Below are 16,317 nucleotides of genomic sequence, written 5' to 3'. Positions count from 1 at the left end.
ACTCTTGGAGGAGCCAGACCCGCAAGCCATAACCGCCTTCAGACATCACGAATGCATCAAGGAACTCCTTTATCAAGCAGCCCCTCTGTGATCCTGAGGGTTCGCTCAGGAGAAAGGCACCACATCTTGGTATTATAAACCCCAAAGCCTTTGAGCACCAACACATCTGGCTTGATTTAGCAAGGAGTGTTGATTTCAATTAGATCAGCTTTGCGGAACTGTTGAGTTGTTGTTTTTTTCTCCCACTATGAAGGGGAAGGGAAGGGAATCAATCACCTTCATGATAAATATAAGATAAGGAATTGTGCAGCCCTAGGAATATGAAGAGACACATTTTGCCCACTGCATACATACCTTTTGAGCGATGCCAAATTGCAGTCAGCAGAAAAGACTCAGTCTTATGGTCACAGATTTCCAGTTACTGGAGAAGGAATCAAAAAGAAAAGCAAGTTCCAATGCAGGAAGTATCTTTTGGAAACTGGGCTTTAACCTTGGAAAGAACAGGCAGATAGAGCCCCCTGCTGTGCAACTGTATAACTACACTTGTTTATTATTTACTTAGTTATTTAGATCTTAGTAACAACCCTGTTTTGTTGTTGTTGTTTTCAGTACTAGGAATTAAACTCACAGCGCATTTGCTAGGTGAATGCTTTAGCACATGTGCTATACTCTCCCCACCCCTGTTCTTTTGTCTGTATTTTGGTTTTTGAGACGTCTCATTTCACTAATTCAAACTTGTGATTCTCCTGCCTCCTAAGGAGCTGGGATTATAAGCAAGGACCACCATGCCCAGCAACACAACAAACCGTTCTTGAGGCTTCCTTGAGGATTATGTTTTGAAAAGCTTGCCTTATTCCCACACTTTCTCAAAAACATTGCCATCTTTCTAGCCAAGTAAATACAGCTTCACTGCTGACAGGTCCTTATTAAATAAAATCAAAGCCAATTCAACGGGTCAGAAACCAAAAGCAAGCCTGGAGGCTCCCAGGGAGGAGAGCATAGAAAATGTAGCCCCCAGAGTAAGAGGGGATGGGGAAAAGCAGGAAAATAGGCTTCTTCTTAGACTTGCTCTTACATTATCAGAATGACTCAGTGTGCATCCCAGACTAGTCTTATATTTTCTGCAGCCCAGGCTGGCCTCAAACTCATAATCCTTCTGCCTCAGCCTCCTGATTGTCGGGATTACAGGCATGTACCACTGCACCTGCTTAAACTCTTATTGTTGCAATAGTCTCTGCTCTTTGTATGTATATGAGCCTGACTACAGCAATGTATTGTAGGGAAGCCCAAAAACTCTAAATCCTAAAATCTGGAATTCCAGCCCTTGACAGTTCTCAAATGCCTGCACATCTTCTTAATCATCTGATAGAGTCCAACAACTAAGATGCAGGAAGAGGGTGAACAAGATGGCATCATGATACTCACTCGGGCCCACTACAGTGTTATAGGGGGTAACTACCCATTTTGCAGGATACTGAACTTGATCTGTCTCTGGTCTGATGCCAGGTCACAGGCAACCGTGGCAGGAGAGGCTCTGGCCAGCTCAACCTGAGGTCAACCAAAGCAGTCATGCCTTGAGAACCGGACACTTCTCACTCTGACCTTGTTCATTCCCCCTGAGACCTAATTTCCTATTCACATCAAAGGAATACATAGGTTTAGGTAGAGGTTACAGGGTCTAATTTATAGTGAATAAAGGAACCGCAGGTTAATATAAATTGCTCAGATTTGAAAAAGGTCGTTACAATTGGTTTGCAATGGGATAACAGGGCTGTTAAAGCTAAACAGACCTTTCACTAAGGTAGATTTTGGTTGGTTGCGTTCAGTAAGGCAGGCAGGATTTGAAAACAAAAAGCACCATTGCCACTGTTCATCACTTATGTATATGTACATATAAATATGTTCTTATTATAGATATGTTGGCTGTCTATATATTCATGCATATATGTATCTATCTGTGCATATATACCTATATTTGAACTTAGGGCTTCGTCCTGACTAATCTTGCTTTCTAGCCTTGGCACACTTCCAGTTGAGCCATGCTTACAGCCTAGCTTTTGCCTAGTTATTTTAGAGATGGAATCTTTTGGACTTTTTTTTTTTTTGCCCTGGCTAGATTCAAATCACAGTCTCCCAAATCTCGGTCTCTGGAGTATCTGGGATTACTGGCACAGGGTAAAATATATAATTTCTTGATGGAGGCTTGAATTCTCTGAGACATAGGCCAGTAGCTTTCCCTGTATATGAGATGGGAAACAAGAAATAAGCAGAACATATTATGGAAAACTACTTAGGCAAAGCCACCTTGAAGGGGATAAGTAGATACTTATAAGCCTACAGATAGCTCTCAGGTGGTTGTTGTGCTTATATGCATAACTAAGTTTGTGAACCAACTTGAGTGTTGGTAATACCTGGAAACAAATTTTAATCAGGGACATTTCCCATAAGGCCCTAAGACAAGGAGAGGCTAGAGTCTGGACACCTTCTATCACAATTCATCCTTTCTGCTCTATTTTCTATTCCAGTAGGCGGTTGGACTACATTTCCCATGATGCCGTGTTGCTGGGTCTCCTGTAGGATTGGACAGAGCAACGCGGAAGTGATGAAGGGTCGCCCAGCAACAGGCGGAGTCCTGGATCCTGACTGGATGCGCACGCCCCTTCCCTGAGGCCCTCTGTGTGACGAAACTCCGCTCCAACTTCTCAGCCACAGCGCCTTCTCCATGTTTTCCTCCCAACCGAAAGGCAGCTTCACCGTCTTCAGTGCTTTCACAGCCGGACTCCTTAGGTCCCGCCCCTTTTGTTCAGGAAGTCCTGAAAGCCAGGAGACTGGATTAAAACTACGGAGTGGGCAGGGCGGCTCTGGGCGGCGCATTGCGCAGGCGCGCGCGGCGCTCGGTTGGAGCGGGAGTACGAGTTCCCGGGCGAGGAGACCCGGCGGCGCCTCAGGGCACCGGTCAGTGCTTCCTTGTCTCCGTCATGGCCGCGCTGCGCTACGCTGGCCTGGACGACACGGACAGCGAGGACGAGCTGCCCCCGGGCTGGGAGGAGAGAACCACCAAGGACGGCTGGGTTTACTACGCCAAGTAAGGGGCCGCGGTGGGGCCGCCGGGCCCGGGGCTCACCTGGACGGAGCGGCACCTGGACCTGCGGCCGCGCCAGCCTGGGCCCTGCGCCGCCCGCCTGGCGGGGCCGTGCGGACGCCGAGCCAGGGGTGACGGGAGCCGCGGGTCCCCGCCGGGGGCCGCGCGCGCCCTCACCCGGAGCCGAGGCTCCCCCGCCGGGGGCCGGCCGCCGCCGCGGGCTCCGGGTCCAGCGGGGGGTCGCCGGGCTGCGCATCGGCGCGCCCCCTGCCGACCACCACGCCGCACTGCACCGTGCGGTTCGGGCGAACGGTCTCCATCCTGCAGAGATTAGACATAAGAACAAAATGCAAATACCCAGCCCCTTCCCCTTCCTGCGGGGCGGGGAGGAGGTGGGGGGAGTCTGGCTTGGGAGAGGGAGAGAGTGTGTGCAAGTGTGTAAGCAAATGCCCTAACTAGTCACTTTCCAGAAGAGTACTGGAAACGAGCCCTTCTCTGTCACGTTGAAAGAATTTAGTCTCAGCTACTCATCTGTGAAACGGGTTGATCAGTGTACCACTGTGCATGAAGCATTGAGTGTAGGGTCGAATAGATAATGCTCCGTCCAGTCACTGTTAGGCTTTCCTGATGTTTCTAGAGGTGACAGAGCCCCTTAGGCCTGGTATTAGAATCACTCGGGGAGTGTCTGTGTGTGTATGCGCACCTTGGTATTGGGGCTTGACCTCAGGGCCAGGGGGCTATCCCTTAGCATTTTCACTCAAGGCTGATACTCTTACCTCTTGAGTCACAGCTCCACTTCCTGCATTTTGGAAGTTAAGTGGAGATGTGAGTCTCACGAACTTTCCTGTCCTGGCTGGGTTCAAACTTCCTCAGATCTCAGCCTTCTAAGTACCTAGGATTACAGGTATGACCACAGGTGCTGGGCCACCTGGAGTGTCTTACAGACACTGACTTCCACAAAAGATTTGGTGTGTACGCACACACACACACACACACACACACACACACACACACACACACACACACACACACACACACACACACACACACACACACACTCTCTCTCTCTCTCTCTCTCTCTCTCTCTCTCTCTCTCCTATTATTTTAATTTTTTTTTAAGGTCTGAGACCAGGACTTAATTTGGTACTTGATAGTTTCATTCAATGACTAGTGCTCTACCAGCTGAGCCATGCCCCCACCCCACACGCCTTCCCCCCCCCCCAATACCGAGGACTGAACCTCGGGCCCCCACACACATGCTAGGCAAGTGCTCTACCACTTGAGCCACACCTCCAGTCCCCCTGCCCTTTTTCCTTACTTTTGTTTTAGATATTTTTCAGTTAAGGTGTCACACTTTTGGGGGGAGGGAGCTGGGGCTGGGATAGAAAGAAATCTTCCTGCCTCCAGTGTAGCTAAGATTATAGGGGTATGCCTCCATACCCAGCTGGGAATCTTGTAAAGTTTTTCAAGTGCCTAGATTATCACTTGGCTTTGAAACACAAGTTACTGACCAGTTCCTGGAATAGTTTTTAGAACACCTTCTCCTCAGCTCCCCTCACCCTCCTTTTCCAGAGATTGAGTTAATTATGTTGGGGCCCCCCTCGCCCATGTGTAGGTTGCAAATTTTTCCATATGATTCTGAGCTACCTGGAGTGTGAACCATTGCTATCTTAAGTGACCAGGCAAAAAAGGAATAAAACTCTCCCAAACCCTGGTTAGTTCATTGCATACATGAAAAGATCTGCCACGCCCCTTGCTGAGCACCTGTTACATGGGATAAATGAGATCCAGTTATCATCCTTAAGTGCTCAGTTTTGCTGGGCAGAGTGACAGCTTGTCAGCCCTGGTGCATGTGGGAACTGAGTGCAGTGTCTGCAGCATGAGGTGTGTGTCAGCAGGTGGAGGTCATGTTAGAGTTGACACCTGAGCTATGTCAGAGCACAAGGAGAGCCAGGTGGGTCTAGGAAGTAGAGGGGTAGGCAGGTAGGGCAAGCCATGGAAGGAGAGGCCCCGGGGATGGCCTGTACCAGGCCACAATCTGTGTTTGGTGTAGTATTATTGCCGTGGGGTAGGGCACTGACTTCCAGTCAGTAGTGTCTTAGGCAGTCCCCATCTTCCCGATGAGAAACCTGAGGCACAGGAGGGTTGGATAACAACTTAGGCCGGTGTGTGAGAGAACCCCAGAAAGTGGATGTTTGGGTTTTGGAGTCCTCACTCCCAAATCACCCCCTCTCCTGCCCAGCTGCCGGGAGTTTGTAGAAACAAGCCAAAGCCTGCCATTTCTGAGAAGGCAGACCTTGCTTGTGACCTGGAAATTTTTAGAGAAATTCACGCTCCCTATGAATGTCAGCCTAAGTGACAAGAGTGGATCTAGATGTCCACGTGATTAAGAAATATTCTCTTCCATTTCTGCAGGAGTACGTGAGCTTTTAGGAAGCCCCTCCTTGTCTTCGAATGTCTCCGGGAACGGCATCTGACTGTTGCCCTGATGAAGTAATTGTGTGTTTTCCTGGCTACCTTGTCACTGGGTGACAGGGGTTCCAGCTGTTAGCCCATTAGTTATGACTGTGTGTTGTGTGGAGATTAAATGCTGGGTATGGAACAGAGATCAAACCAGTGCCTATTACCAATTTGTTTACAAAAATGGCCTGCATGCCTGAGAGCTTGTCATTTGCCAGGCACTGCAGGAGACCTGGGATGTGTGTGGCATCCTCAGCAGCCCCTGGGGTGACCCTTGTAGCCTGCTAACAGATGGGGGAGTAGAGGCACACGAAGACATGCAGTGGGATAACTTGTAGGACTGGGTCACTGTGCTCCTGGCGACCTCTTGATTGCCCGTGGAACTTGGTGCTTCAAGGGATACTTGCAAGTTGCATCTGTGGAAAGACCAGCATTTTAAGATGAACCCTGTGTCTTACATGTGAATTATCAGCATCATAAACTAGATTTGTGGTTTATATCATCTGGGAGAAAACTAAAACAAATACAAAACCCAGGGTAGCCTCCAGAGCTGGGAGTCTGGCCCTCCACGTGCTCCTCCTCTCTGAATTGTTCTTCTCAACTGGCTAATCCAGGTGGGGTTCCTGAAGGATTTGGGGTTCCCAAAGGATGGCTCTTTCCAACTCATAGCCTTTTTTTTTTTTTTTTTGCCGGTCATGGGGCCTGAACTCTGGGTCTGGGCGCTGTCCCTCAGCCCTTCAGCTCAAGGCTAGCGCTCTACCACTGGAGCCACAGCACCACATCCAGCTTTTTCTGTTTATGTGGTGCTGAGGAATCGAACCCAGGGCCTCATGCTTGCAAGGCATGCACTCTACCGCTGAGCTACCTTCCCAGCCCCAACCCATAGACTTTGGACCTGAGGTAGCCAGGACAATGTAATGCTTTGCACATTCTTCTCACAGCTTTTTGATTTGACTCTCATTGACAGAGAATATTGCCTAGGAGGGAAACTGAGCTGAAGTTTACTTTTCATAAATGTTAGAAATGCTAACCTTTACTTAGGGCTTCGTGTATTTTGTTTTAACAGTCACAGTGAGGAGAAGACGCAGTGGGAACATCCAAAAACAGGAAAAAGGAAACGAGTAGCAGGAGGTTTGTATGCCATCCCTTGGCATCTTCTTGCATTTGGAGCGTTCATTCTGCTGGGAGGATGTTCCAGGCAGGGAGGGGACAGATGGTTGTATCCCCTGGTTCCCTGGCAGAAGACCTTCAAGAACTCTGAGGGCCCGTGGGATTCGGCCCATAGTAAGTGATAAGCTCTTAGGGTAGAGGACAGTGATTACTTGCTGGTCTTAAATAAAAAGTATTAAAATAATTGGGGCCTTTGACTCCCAGCTTATTAGGTTTTCCTCCAGTTGTCCTGTTGGAAACATTGCTCTTAGTTTATACTAGATTTAATATCAGTATTTTATGGGATTCCACAAAGATCGCCATGACTCCTGCCTGGGTCACGGTGCGTCTGAGCAAGTGTTCAGTCTTCAGAAGTACAGAGGAAGAGAAAGGGTAAGAAGGTCCCTGCTCTTAAAGCATCTAGTGTGAAAACCACCCCAGAACTGCTCTGTGGTCTCTCAGAGGCAATGCAGGCAGCACTGGAGTGGAGTGGGGCACCTGCCACTCCTACACCATCTCTGAGCCAATGTAAGTGAGGAATTACACTGATTGGAACAACCAGCAATACTCATAGCACAGGAGCATTTCAGAATGATCAAGAATGAAGCAGGGTTTGCTGTAGCAGGAGGCAGAGTGTGGATCCTGTTGGGATACTGGGTCTTCAGTCTGCGACTGCCATGATGGGAATCTATGACCAGAGCTGTTAGTCAGGAGGGTAGGCTCAGAGGCCAGGGCACCTTTTCTTCCACACCTGAACGGGTCTTCTGTTCACTCTACCATCCATGGACCTGTCATTCTTTGCTGTGTTTCAGATTTGCCCTATGGATGGGAACAAGAGACCGATGAGAATGGACAGGTGTTTTTTGTTGAGTAAGTATCTGCACAGAAACTCACTCAGTGCACTTCTTTTTATTTTATTTATTTTTATTTTTATTTGTTTTTTTGTGCTGGTACTAGGAATTGACTTAAGGGCCTGAGTTCTGTCCCTTAGTTTTTTTTTTGTTTGTTTTTGTTTTGTTTTTCACTCAAGCCTGGCACATTCTACCACTTGAGCCAGTGCTCTTCTTCTGGCTTTTTGGTGGTTAATTAGAGATAAAAGTCTTAAGATTTGTCTGCCCAGGCTGGCTTTGAACTGCGATCCTCAGATGTCAGCCTCCTGATTTAGCTAGGATCATAGACCTGAGTCACCAGCGCCTGGCTTCAAGTGCTTCATAATAGGATTTTAAATTACGAAGGATTTAAATAAGGCCAGGTCCCTGTGCTTTCTCTGGAAGCCCAAGAGACTGCTGGCTTTTGCACTGTACTGGCGACAAGACTGGTAGCTCTATGATTGTTCCTCCAGGCGCCTCTGAAGGCCCTGAGTCTTTTGGGTTCCAGAGTGGGCCTTGGTGTCGGGCAGCTCACATTTGTGTGCTGGTGCTCTGCTGTGCGCTCATTGCTTCCCATTTTCCTCCACAGCCATATAAATAAAAGAACCACCTACTTGGACCCACGGCTGGCGTTTACTGTGGACGATAATCCCACGAAGCCTGCCAGCAGACAGAGGTACGACGGCAGCACCACCGCCATGGAGATCCTGCAGGGCCGAGACTTCTCCGGGAAGGTGGTCCTGGTCACTGGGGCGAATTCAGGCATAGGTAGGCTCTTAGCTGCCTGTGATTTTCGATTTTGCTTACTTACAATCTCTTTTTCTTTCTTTTCTTTCTTTCTTTCCTTCTTTCTTTCTTTCTTTCTTTCTTTCTTTCTTTCTTTCTTTCTTTCTTTCTTTCTCTCTCTCTCTCTCTCTCTCTCTTTTTGTGTGATTGTTATGATGAAATCCATGTATATGAGACTGTAATGACATTTTTCTTTAATAGTGGGTCTCTAATTTAAACATGTGTTACTGCCCTTACCGCTCCTGTTTCATTGAAATTATGGCCTCTGTCAACTGTGGAGTTAACGGTGAAAAGCTATGCAGGGCCGACCTTGAAATGGAAAAGTTGAACACTCAGCAAAAGGTGGTGGCTATTTTGGTGCTCAGGGACTGCCGACAACAGGCCCAGAGAGTTTTGACCTGGTCTGTGTGGTGTATGGACATATTCCAATTACCCAGGTTATTCAAACCAAAATTGACTGGTAATGGGATATGGGGCCAGTCGACATTGTATCATGACTTGGGAGCCAAGGGTACTGGGGTTGTCAGTGGTCATTGAGCCTATCATTTTCCTTTGGGAACCGGATCTTATTTCCCCATTAAGACCAGAGAATTTGTCCTTGTCTCCGCCTCTGCGTTAACCCTCCTCACTGCTCTTGCTCAGCCACAGTGACCATTGGCAGGTGAAGGGCTCACGAGGCCCCTTTCCCCCCTCTTCAGCCAACCATTGACGCAGCAGCAGTGAAGCAAAGCGGCACCATCCCTTTCTCTTGGTGGGATTGACTTTGTTTTGATCCATTTACATCAACATCCGAATCAGTAAAGAGCACCTGCTTTGAGGAAGGAGAAGCTCCTTCAGATTTGTTTACAGATAGATGGAATCCATCCCCTGTCCCCTGTCCCTGCCTTCATCCCCTACCCCCCTGCGTTGGCCTCTCAGGTCTATCTTCTCCACTCTCCTTTCCATGACTCCTTCTAGAGCCTCCAAAAGCATCTCCCAGCATCCTGGGAGGTTCATTATTGTTACTACCATTAAGTAGTTGTACAAAGGGCTTTCAGTTCAGCGTGCCTCTTGATCAGTGTCGCCCCTTTCATCACTCTCCCTCACCCCTATGAGGTTCTGACAGCTCAGTTGCTGTGCAGCAGGGACCTAGATGCTAACAAGGCGCAGTCCCAGAGCTGGGCTTATCCTGCAATACCAGGATCATGGCTTTGTCATTCCAGTCTCACAGAGTTGCTTTGGACATGAAGATGTTCTTTTCATGTCCTCTTCAGGTATCTAGGCATGACAGGACGACAGGGGGGGCGTTCTGAGACACGGAGAAGAGACGTGCTGTTGACAGAAATGCCTCACATCTAAAGGACGAAGCCCAACCTTGGCCTCTTCACTGCTCCCACTTTTCCTGATGACATTTTTCCTTTGACCACAGTTCCTCTTGTGGTCCCTGCAGGAGTGTGGCTGCCCTAATGCTTAAGACAGGAGAGAGGTGTAGAAAGTAGAAAAGTCTTTGCCATTCAGGCACCCACAGCTCCTCTCCAGCTCTGCCACCTTCCCTCAGAAATTGCCTTTAGCAGTGTCCCCACTGCCTCCCCGACATGCTCTGAGGAGCGTAGGTCTAGGTGAGTCCTGAAGATTTTTATTCTGAATCCTTGAAATACTACACTGCACATTCCACGCAATCAAATCCTTGCAAATCACTTTCCCTGTGCAGCATTGGTATCAGGCTTAAAGAAAAGGAGAGGCTGGAGATAGATAGGCACGTGGCTTTCCGTCAGGACTGAGCTGGCTTTTGTGTCCTGTGTGGCTGCTTCAGAACGTGCCCTTGCCGAGTAGGCTGTGCCTTCCAGATAAACCTCTGCCTTCAGCTCACTGACTTATAAATTGCCATCACTACTTCATTCTTGCCCATTTCAAATGAAAACAGCTGAGCTTTGCTGGTGCCTGGAGTGCCCCGTGTGCTGGGATGGCGGGGGGGGAGGGGAGAGGGAGGAGGCGCTGTGGTCTTTGTGAGCGATGGGGTCTTTAGCCTGTGGGTACCGTTCTCTCAGACGCAGAGTGGGTCGCACCAAAGCATAGCTGCAACCCCACAGCTCAACACATGCCCACTCCACCTTCCGAAGGCTCACGTGCAGAGCTGATATTCCCGCGCTTTTCTAAACATTGCTGTGCCTCCTGCCCCCAGGGTGCATTGCTGCCTTGTTGGCATGACTGTTGGCACATTGGTGAGGCCTGATGGAAGGAAAGAGCATCGGTAGTAGACTGTAGTAGTTCTTGGTTCCTGCCCCCTTTCGAGTGTCCTTGTAGTGGAATTTGTCATTGTGTTTCTTCCGTTGTCTCTAGATGATGCAGAGTGCTTTTGAGTTTTTGATAATTATGACTACTAGTGGAGAGTTTCTTAACTCCATTCAGCTCAAAAGGATCAGGTGATCTGGAAGATTAGAATGGCTCATGAAACCCTTGTGTTAATGGTTGATGGTTGCTTTTTTACCTCTATTGGCTGGATTCCACTGTCTAGAGGTTGGGGTGTGGCAAAACTTGTGGTCCTCAGTGTAATCTGACCTGCTGCCTGATTCTGTAAGGATTTATTTGTAAGGATTTAATGGTGCTGCCCATTTAATGTATTGCCAGCCCTTGAGAAATACAGCGGCCATTACACAGCCTGCAAAGTCTAAAGTAGTCACTGTCTGGCCCTTTACAGAGAGTTTACCAACTCCTGCATTCAATTCTCACTCAGTGATTGCCCAACTTTGGTGTCTCTGTCGCACTTTATATATGATGTGGATGAATGGGCTGCCCCAGGCTGCAGGAAGGCTGTGCCCATAAGTCCCTTGTAACTGTTGGGAAGCCCCACAGATACCTAGCACCCCTGGCCTGAGCTCTTTCCCTTTTTCTAGGCAGCTGAACGCTAGGATATTGTCTCCTTGGAAACTAACACTCTTCTCTCCTTGACCTTTGTTTAACCAGCTTTCTGAACCCGAAGAACTTTATAGATTGAAAGCTGTAGCTTGTGGACCCCTGTCTGTGGAGATCAGCACCTCACTATCCAGGGGGAAGTCATCTCTCCACCCAGAGCTTCTGCTAGCCCATCAAGAGGCCCGGAGCCCACAGCCCCACCGCTAACCAGTAGACAAGGGAGGAAGGAGTTCACTGCTGCCTATGGGCAGTGTAGCCTGAGCAGGAGGGCCAGGTGTTTTCTGGCTCTCCGGAGTTAGCAGCTTGCTGGCTCTGGAAATGGCTTCAACACGGTACTACAGAATCCTAGTTCGGGAGGTCTCAGAGAGGGGAGGGTGGGTACTTTCCTCCCAGGGCCCTCCTGGCGATCTCAACCTATCTGCTCACCCAGGTGGGCCATGCATGGACATACCCGAGTACAAAAATGCGCCCTTGAATCTGTTGCCTGAAATGACACCCCCTAGTGAGGAGTTAATGGAATGATCGCACGTGGGCCAGTGGGTTGATGCTGGAAGGGGACAGATTTTCTTTCATCATATTTGTGGTGGAGCAGCCAGGATTTTGTCAAACATCCATTAAAAGACTATTAACAAGGCTGAACAAATAAGATATTTTCAGTCTAGTGTTCTGTGGTAACAGTGATAAAACTTGCTTTTATTCCAGTCCTATGCCGGTAGTGGCTCAAATTTTATTTTTAAATTCCTTTTAGAGTTTGGTCAGGATGAAAAGTTTCTTTCACCTTTTGAACCTTTTTAATGTTGTGCTGTATCGAATGTGGTGGGTTTCCATCTGAAATAGCCTGGCCTGGATTCGATTTTTGAGCCAGAGGCCCCATTAAGAAAAACAAAACTGGTTTTTCTCCCCACAACAAATACAACCTGGCTACCCAGGTATCTATCAGCAAAATGTATTTTAGGATTGATGCTTTAGTTTTCTGTTGGTTTATATTTTATAATCACCTCCCTGAAGTTTATTATAGTGATTTTCTGTCTGTCTATCTGTCTGTTTCTTTCTGTCTCTCTGCCTCTGTCTCTGTCTCTCACATACACATATCAAAATTTTATACTTTGAGATATAAAAATTATACATTCAAGCTGTCAAAGTCATCCCCCTAAATTTGTTCACCCTGAGACAAATGAAGATAGCAGATTTTCTTTTGGGATCCCAAAATGTTTGTGTGGTGAAATTATAGAGTAATGATGTCTCAGGTTGATGGGCCCAGTTGTGAAAGCGTGTCGTCTTGCTCCTAAGTGTGGCGGCCACTGCACGGCGATGATCTCTGACTTCTGTGAGTGCAGTCCAGTGCTACACTAGTGCAGGAGAAATGATCTCATTCCCAGCTGTGGGCTGGCCAGCTTCCTCACACTGCTGGCTTTGTTTTCTTTCTATACCTAAATGAATTTTGCCTTCAGCCTAATCCAAAACGTTGACCTTCCCCTTTATGTATTCTAGAAGTTTCCATAAATCCAAGGCCACAAATGAGTGTAGATATAGTGGTTTTCCTATGTGAGACCTCAGGTGAACTCACGGTGCCTGGGGTCCTACGAGGCCTGTGTGTCCTTTCCTGCAGGTGGTGAGCCTTGAAGTTTGGAGCCCTTGGTGTTCGTCTTCTGTTTAACACCCCAGTGCTCATTAAGTGGAGGGGGAAAACCCTGAAATAATCTAACCTTTTGGGAATTAATTAAAAACATTTGTGACAACTCTTCTCTAAGGCTAAAATACATCCATTCACTGTAAGCAAAATGAGTTGGAATTGGGAAAGTGAATTGAACTTTTTGACAAAATTGGGGAAAGAAGTTCTTAAATGACATTTAAGTTGAAGATTGGTACCTATGATCTGAACAGCCATTTTACATGTGAATGAATACTCTTGGCCACCAGACAGATGTTACTCCCCGATCATAGCAGGAGTAGGCCAATTAAAGACAATTCTATGATCCTTATCTTGTAGTTTGATAATCCCATATAAAAGCTCTGAATAGGTTCACATAGAATAGGTTTGCATGCAAACCTAGGTTTGCCTGGTCAGTCTTCAGCAGAAACTTTTTCCTTTTACCATGTGAGGTTTATCCATTGAATTTTACATTTTTGTGTGGGTTTGTATTTTAGCTTTCTCAAAAATATATAACAGGTGAGGACCATATCAACCGTTGTTCAGTGACGGTGGTTCAAGCTGATAATTTATTTATTCTACCCTATTGAGGTTTTATAGGGATGTTTAAGATTTGGAAATTCACAAATTATTTTATTTAAAATTCCAGTTAAAATTATTTTCTTTTTCAGCGTAATGAGTCCTAAGGAAATTATTCCAGGTGTTTTCTGTAATGAACCCCGGTATAGACACGTTCCCATGTGTTTTTGCTTCCCCCACTAGAGGGCTCTGTTGCTCTTCTATATAATTAAACAAAGGAGGGCAGTTGGCATAGTTTTCTTCCTCTCAGCGGGTCTTGGTTTCATTTTGGTTAAATAATGCCTTTTACTTTTTCTAACCTATCTTTTAGGTCTCCCTTGTCTCAGGCATACAGTTTAAGCTCAAGACCCCTATGAGTGCTCACGCTTGTTTCTTTTCTTTTCTTTTTTTTTCTTTTTGGTCTCTCTTTTTGGCTTTGTGCTTTTTGTTTGGTTTGCATAAAATGCCAAGGATGAAGGGATCCCCTTGATGAAAAGGCCCATTGTGCCGGGAAGCCGCTTGCTCAGCCAGATTACACAAGCGCCTGTGTCTTCACCACTGTATTGGTTTTGAGTGTGCTGGCCTATCAATAGTCTGATTTGTGCTTCTAAGTGGAGATTGTAATTTTTAAATATTAGTGCCCTCTTTAAGGTTCATTGAGTATGCCTTAGTGACCTTATGTTTTTTGTTGCCCAACCCCCCCCACCCCCGAATATAGCGTCTCCCCAGCCTCAGCCACTAGCCTTACCTCGTGTTATGTGATGTACTTTTTTAAGTGATGTGTTTTAATTAGAGTGTTTATTAATGACACATTATTGTGGAAGAAAAAAAGTGTGTCCTTTTGCACACAGTGTCCATTTCTGAAATAAGAGGCTGTATTAAACCAGATAATAGGAAGCAGAGAGCCAGCACTCTGCATATGGCCCCAAGGGTAATTTTGAGTTGAACTTTGTAAGCTATCTAAACTTCCAGGTGGACCATTATTTGCATATTTGAGCTATCAAATCTGGCCCAGTTTGGCTTTTTTAACGCGGCTTATTTTCAAATTTTAAGTGAGGACCAAGTTTTGCTACACCATATACTTTATATTATCTTTTTTTCCCCTGGCACTGCTTTCTTTTTGGGAAATGTGAGAGCCTGGAGTCTTTGTAAATATGTACTTGTAGCATTGCAAAGTTGTGTCCTCAGAGTAAAGCTGTCTTGGTCACTCCTATGCAAATGTGTTCATTGTTTGTCAAATAAATTGTTAAAACTGAAGACAAGTGGGAATTCTTATAGTTAAGAATGAAGGAGAGGCGGAGGCTGGCAGCCGCAGTCCTTTCCTGGACTTGTGCTCATTTCACAGTTCACACGTGATCCCTGCACTCCTCCCTATCATCTTGGATCTACAGGGCCTTCCTGCAAAGGTCTCCTCAAGGAAGGCGTACATTACATTGGTTGGGAGAGTTTCTTGCCTAAATCATCTCCCGGTGTCTTAATAATGCAACAGTGCATTTCACAAAGTCCTGTGTTGATCTAGCTCAGTGGAGGTATGGCGGTGGGTGATCCGGTTTTATGCTAATGGCTTCAAATCTTGTAGTATTTGAAGCTTTGCTTGGTTCCCCTCCCCCCCTCCCCCAATGCTTGTCATTAGAAGCCATATTGAGACAGCTGCCCCTGGAACCAAATTAAGATTTCCTCCCTAGGTCTGAGATGGTGGATGGTATGTGTGTGTGTGTCTGTGTGTCTGTGTGTGTGTGTGAAAAATGGAGAGATGGAGAGAGCGGGAGAGAGGGAGGGGGAGAGAGAGAGAGAGAGAGAGAGAGAGAGAGAGAGAGAGAGAGAGAGAGAGAGAGAGAGAGAGAGAGAGAGAGAGAAAGAGAGATTGGGGGGAGAGGATTCATATCCCAGGGGCTTCACTGATTCTGTCTAGGCAGAGGATAGCTAGCAAGGTGAGTGGAGCTGTGAATTTTCAGGAAGAACAAAATTCAGTGAAATTTCTTGTGTGGTTGTATAGAAATTGAAGTCAAAACAAAGTCTTTCATTTTTTAAAATGTACTCAGTTATCCTAGCTTACTGTTTATTGACCATGATAATACTAGGTACTACTGACAAAGCTTCTGTACATCCCTTAATTTGCACTGCAGTACATGCAGCTGTGTTGGAGTAGGGTCCGAGTGAAAAGACCAGATTAGCAAGGTTAACTTGCCTGAGATCCCACCTCCCTTGATGATGCCCATAGGACAGGACTCTTGACTCTTTCCCTGTTTACTGTATTTGCTGTCTTCCTGTTCAGAGAAATCCCAGTGCACAAGTCCTTGCTGATCGCTCCCCATGCTGCTCATTTTGCTCAGTGAACCCCAACTCTGGAAACTGATTGAGTTCAGCAAACATGTGAAGGCTAGGGTGGCCCTGGACAGTGGGATTTTTTTTTTTTTTTTTTTTTGTAGGTTGTGGGGCTTGAACTCTGGGCCTGGGCGCTGTCCCCGAGCTCTTCAGCTCAAGTGAGAGCTCTACCACTTGCGCCTCAACACTACATCTGGTTTTCTGGTGGTTAATTGGAGATAAGAGTCTCATGGGTTTTCCCGCCAAGGCTAGCTTTGAACTATGATCCTCAGATCTCAGCCTTCTGAGTCATTACGATTATAGAGATGAGCCACTGGTGCCAGTTGGATTTCTAAACCATTGGGATTTGTGCATAGATGCTTGCTTTGTGGAATCGTCTACTGTTGTGGATGTGACAAAGGTGTTGGGAAAGGATTCTGGGGCGGGAGCTAGCATTTGTCCAGCTTGTGTTTATGCCAGGTGTTAAACTAAATTAGCTGTGCATAAATCTCATTTAAGTAATTTTTTACAATTATTATTAAACATCCACGCAAAGTACGGAACAA

At 46.7% G+C, this 16,317-nt stretch overlaps 1 protein-coding gene across 4 annotated transcripts in view; it reads left to right on the top strand.

Annotated features, from left to right (window-relative positions):
- The first annotated feature begins 2,704 nt into the window (after nucleotides 1–2,704).
- LOC138826683 (WW domain-containing oxidoreductase) overlaps nucleotides 2,705–16,317 on the top strand; it is a 737,670-nt gene continuing 724,057 nt past the window's right edge. For 2 of the 4 annotated variants that reach the window (XM_070021914.1, XM_070021912.1), the window contains exons 1-4: nucleotides 2,705–3,085; nucleotides 6,609–6,673; nucleotides 7,504–7,561; nucleotides 8,150–8,328. In XM_070021914.1, coding sequence (XP_069878015.1) covers nucleotides 2,979–3,085; nucleotides 6,609–6,673; nucleotides 7,504–7,561; nucleotides 8,150–8,328 — 409 coding nt within the window. In that variant the 5' untranslated portion in view covers nucleotides 2,705–2,978. The remainder of the gene's footprint in view (nucleotides 3,086–6,608; nucleotides 6,674–7,503; nucleotides 7,562–8,149; nucleotides 8,329–16,317) is intronic. The other 2 variants (XM_070021911.1, XM_070021913.1) reach the window with 2 other exon arrangements.

The sequence above is a fragment of the Dipodomys merriami genome, unplaced genomic scaffold (assembly GCF_024711535.1).
Source record: "Dipodomys merriami isolate MVZ:Mamm:240054 unplaced genomic scaffold, mDipMer1.0.p SCAF_148, whole genome shotgun sequence".
In the NCBI taxonomy this organism is placed as follows: domain Eukaryota; kingdom Metazoa; phylum Chordata; class Mammalia; order Rodentia; family Heteromyidae; genus Dipodomys; species Dipodomys merriami.
The sequence above is the reverse complement of the archived record's forward strand: the minus strand, read 5'-3'. Positions and strand labels throughout refer to the sequence as shown.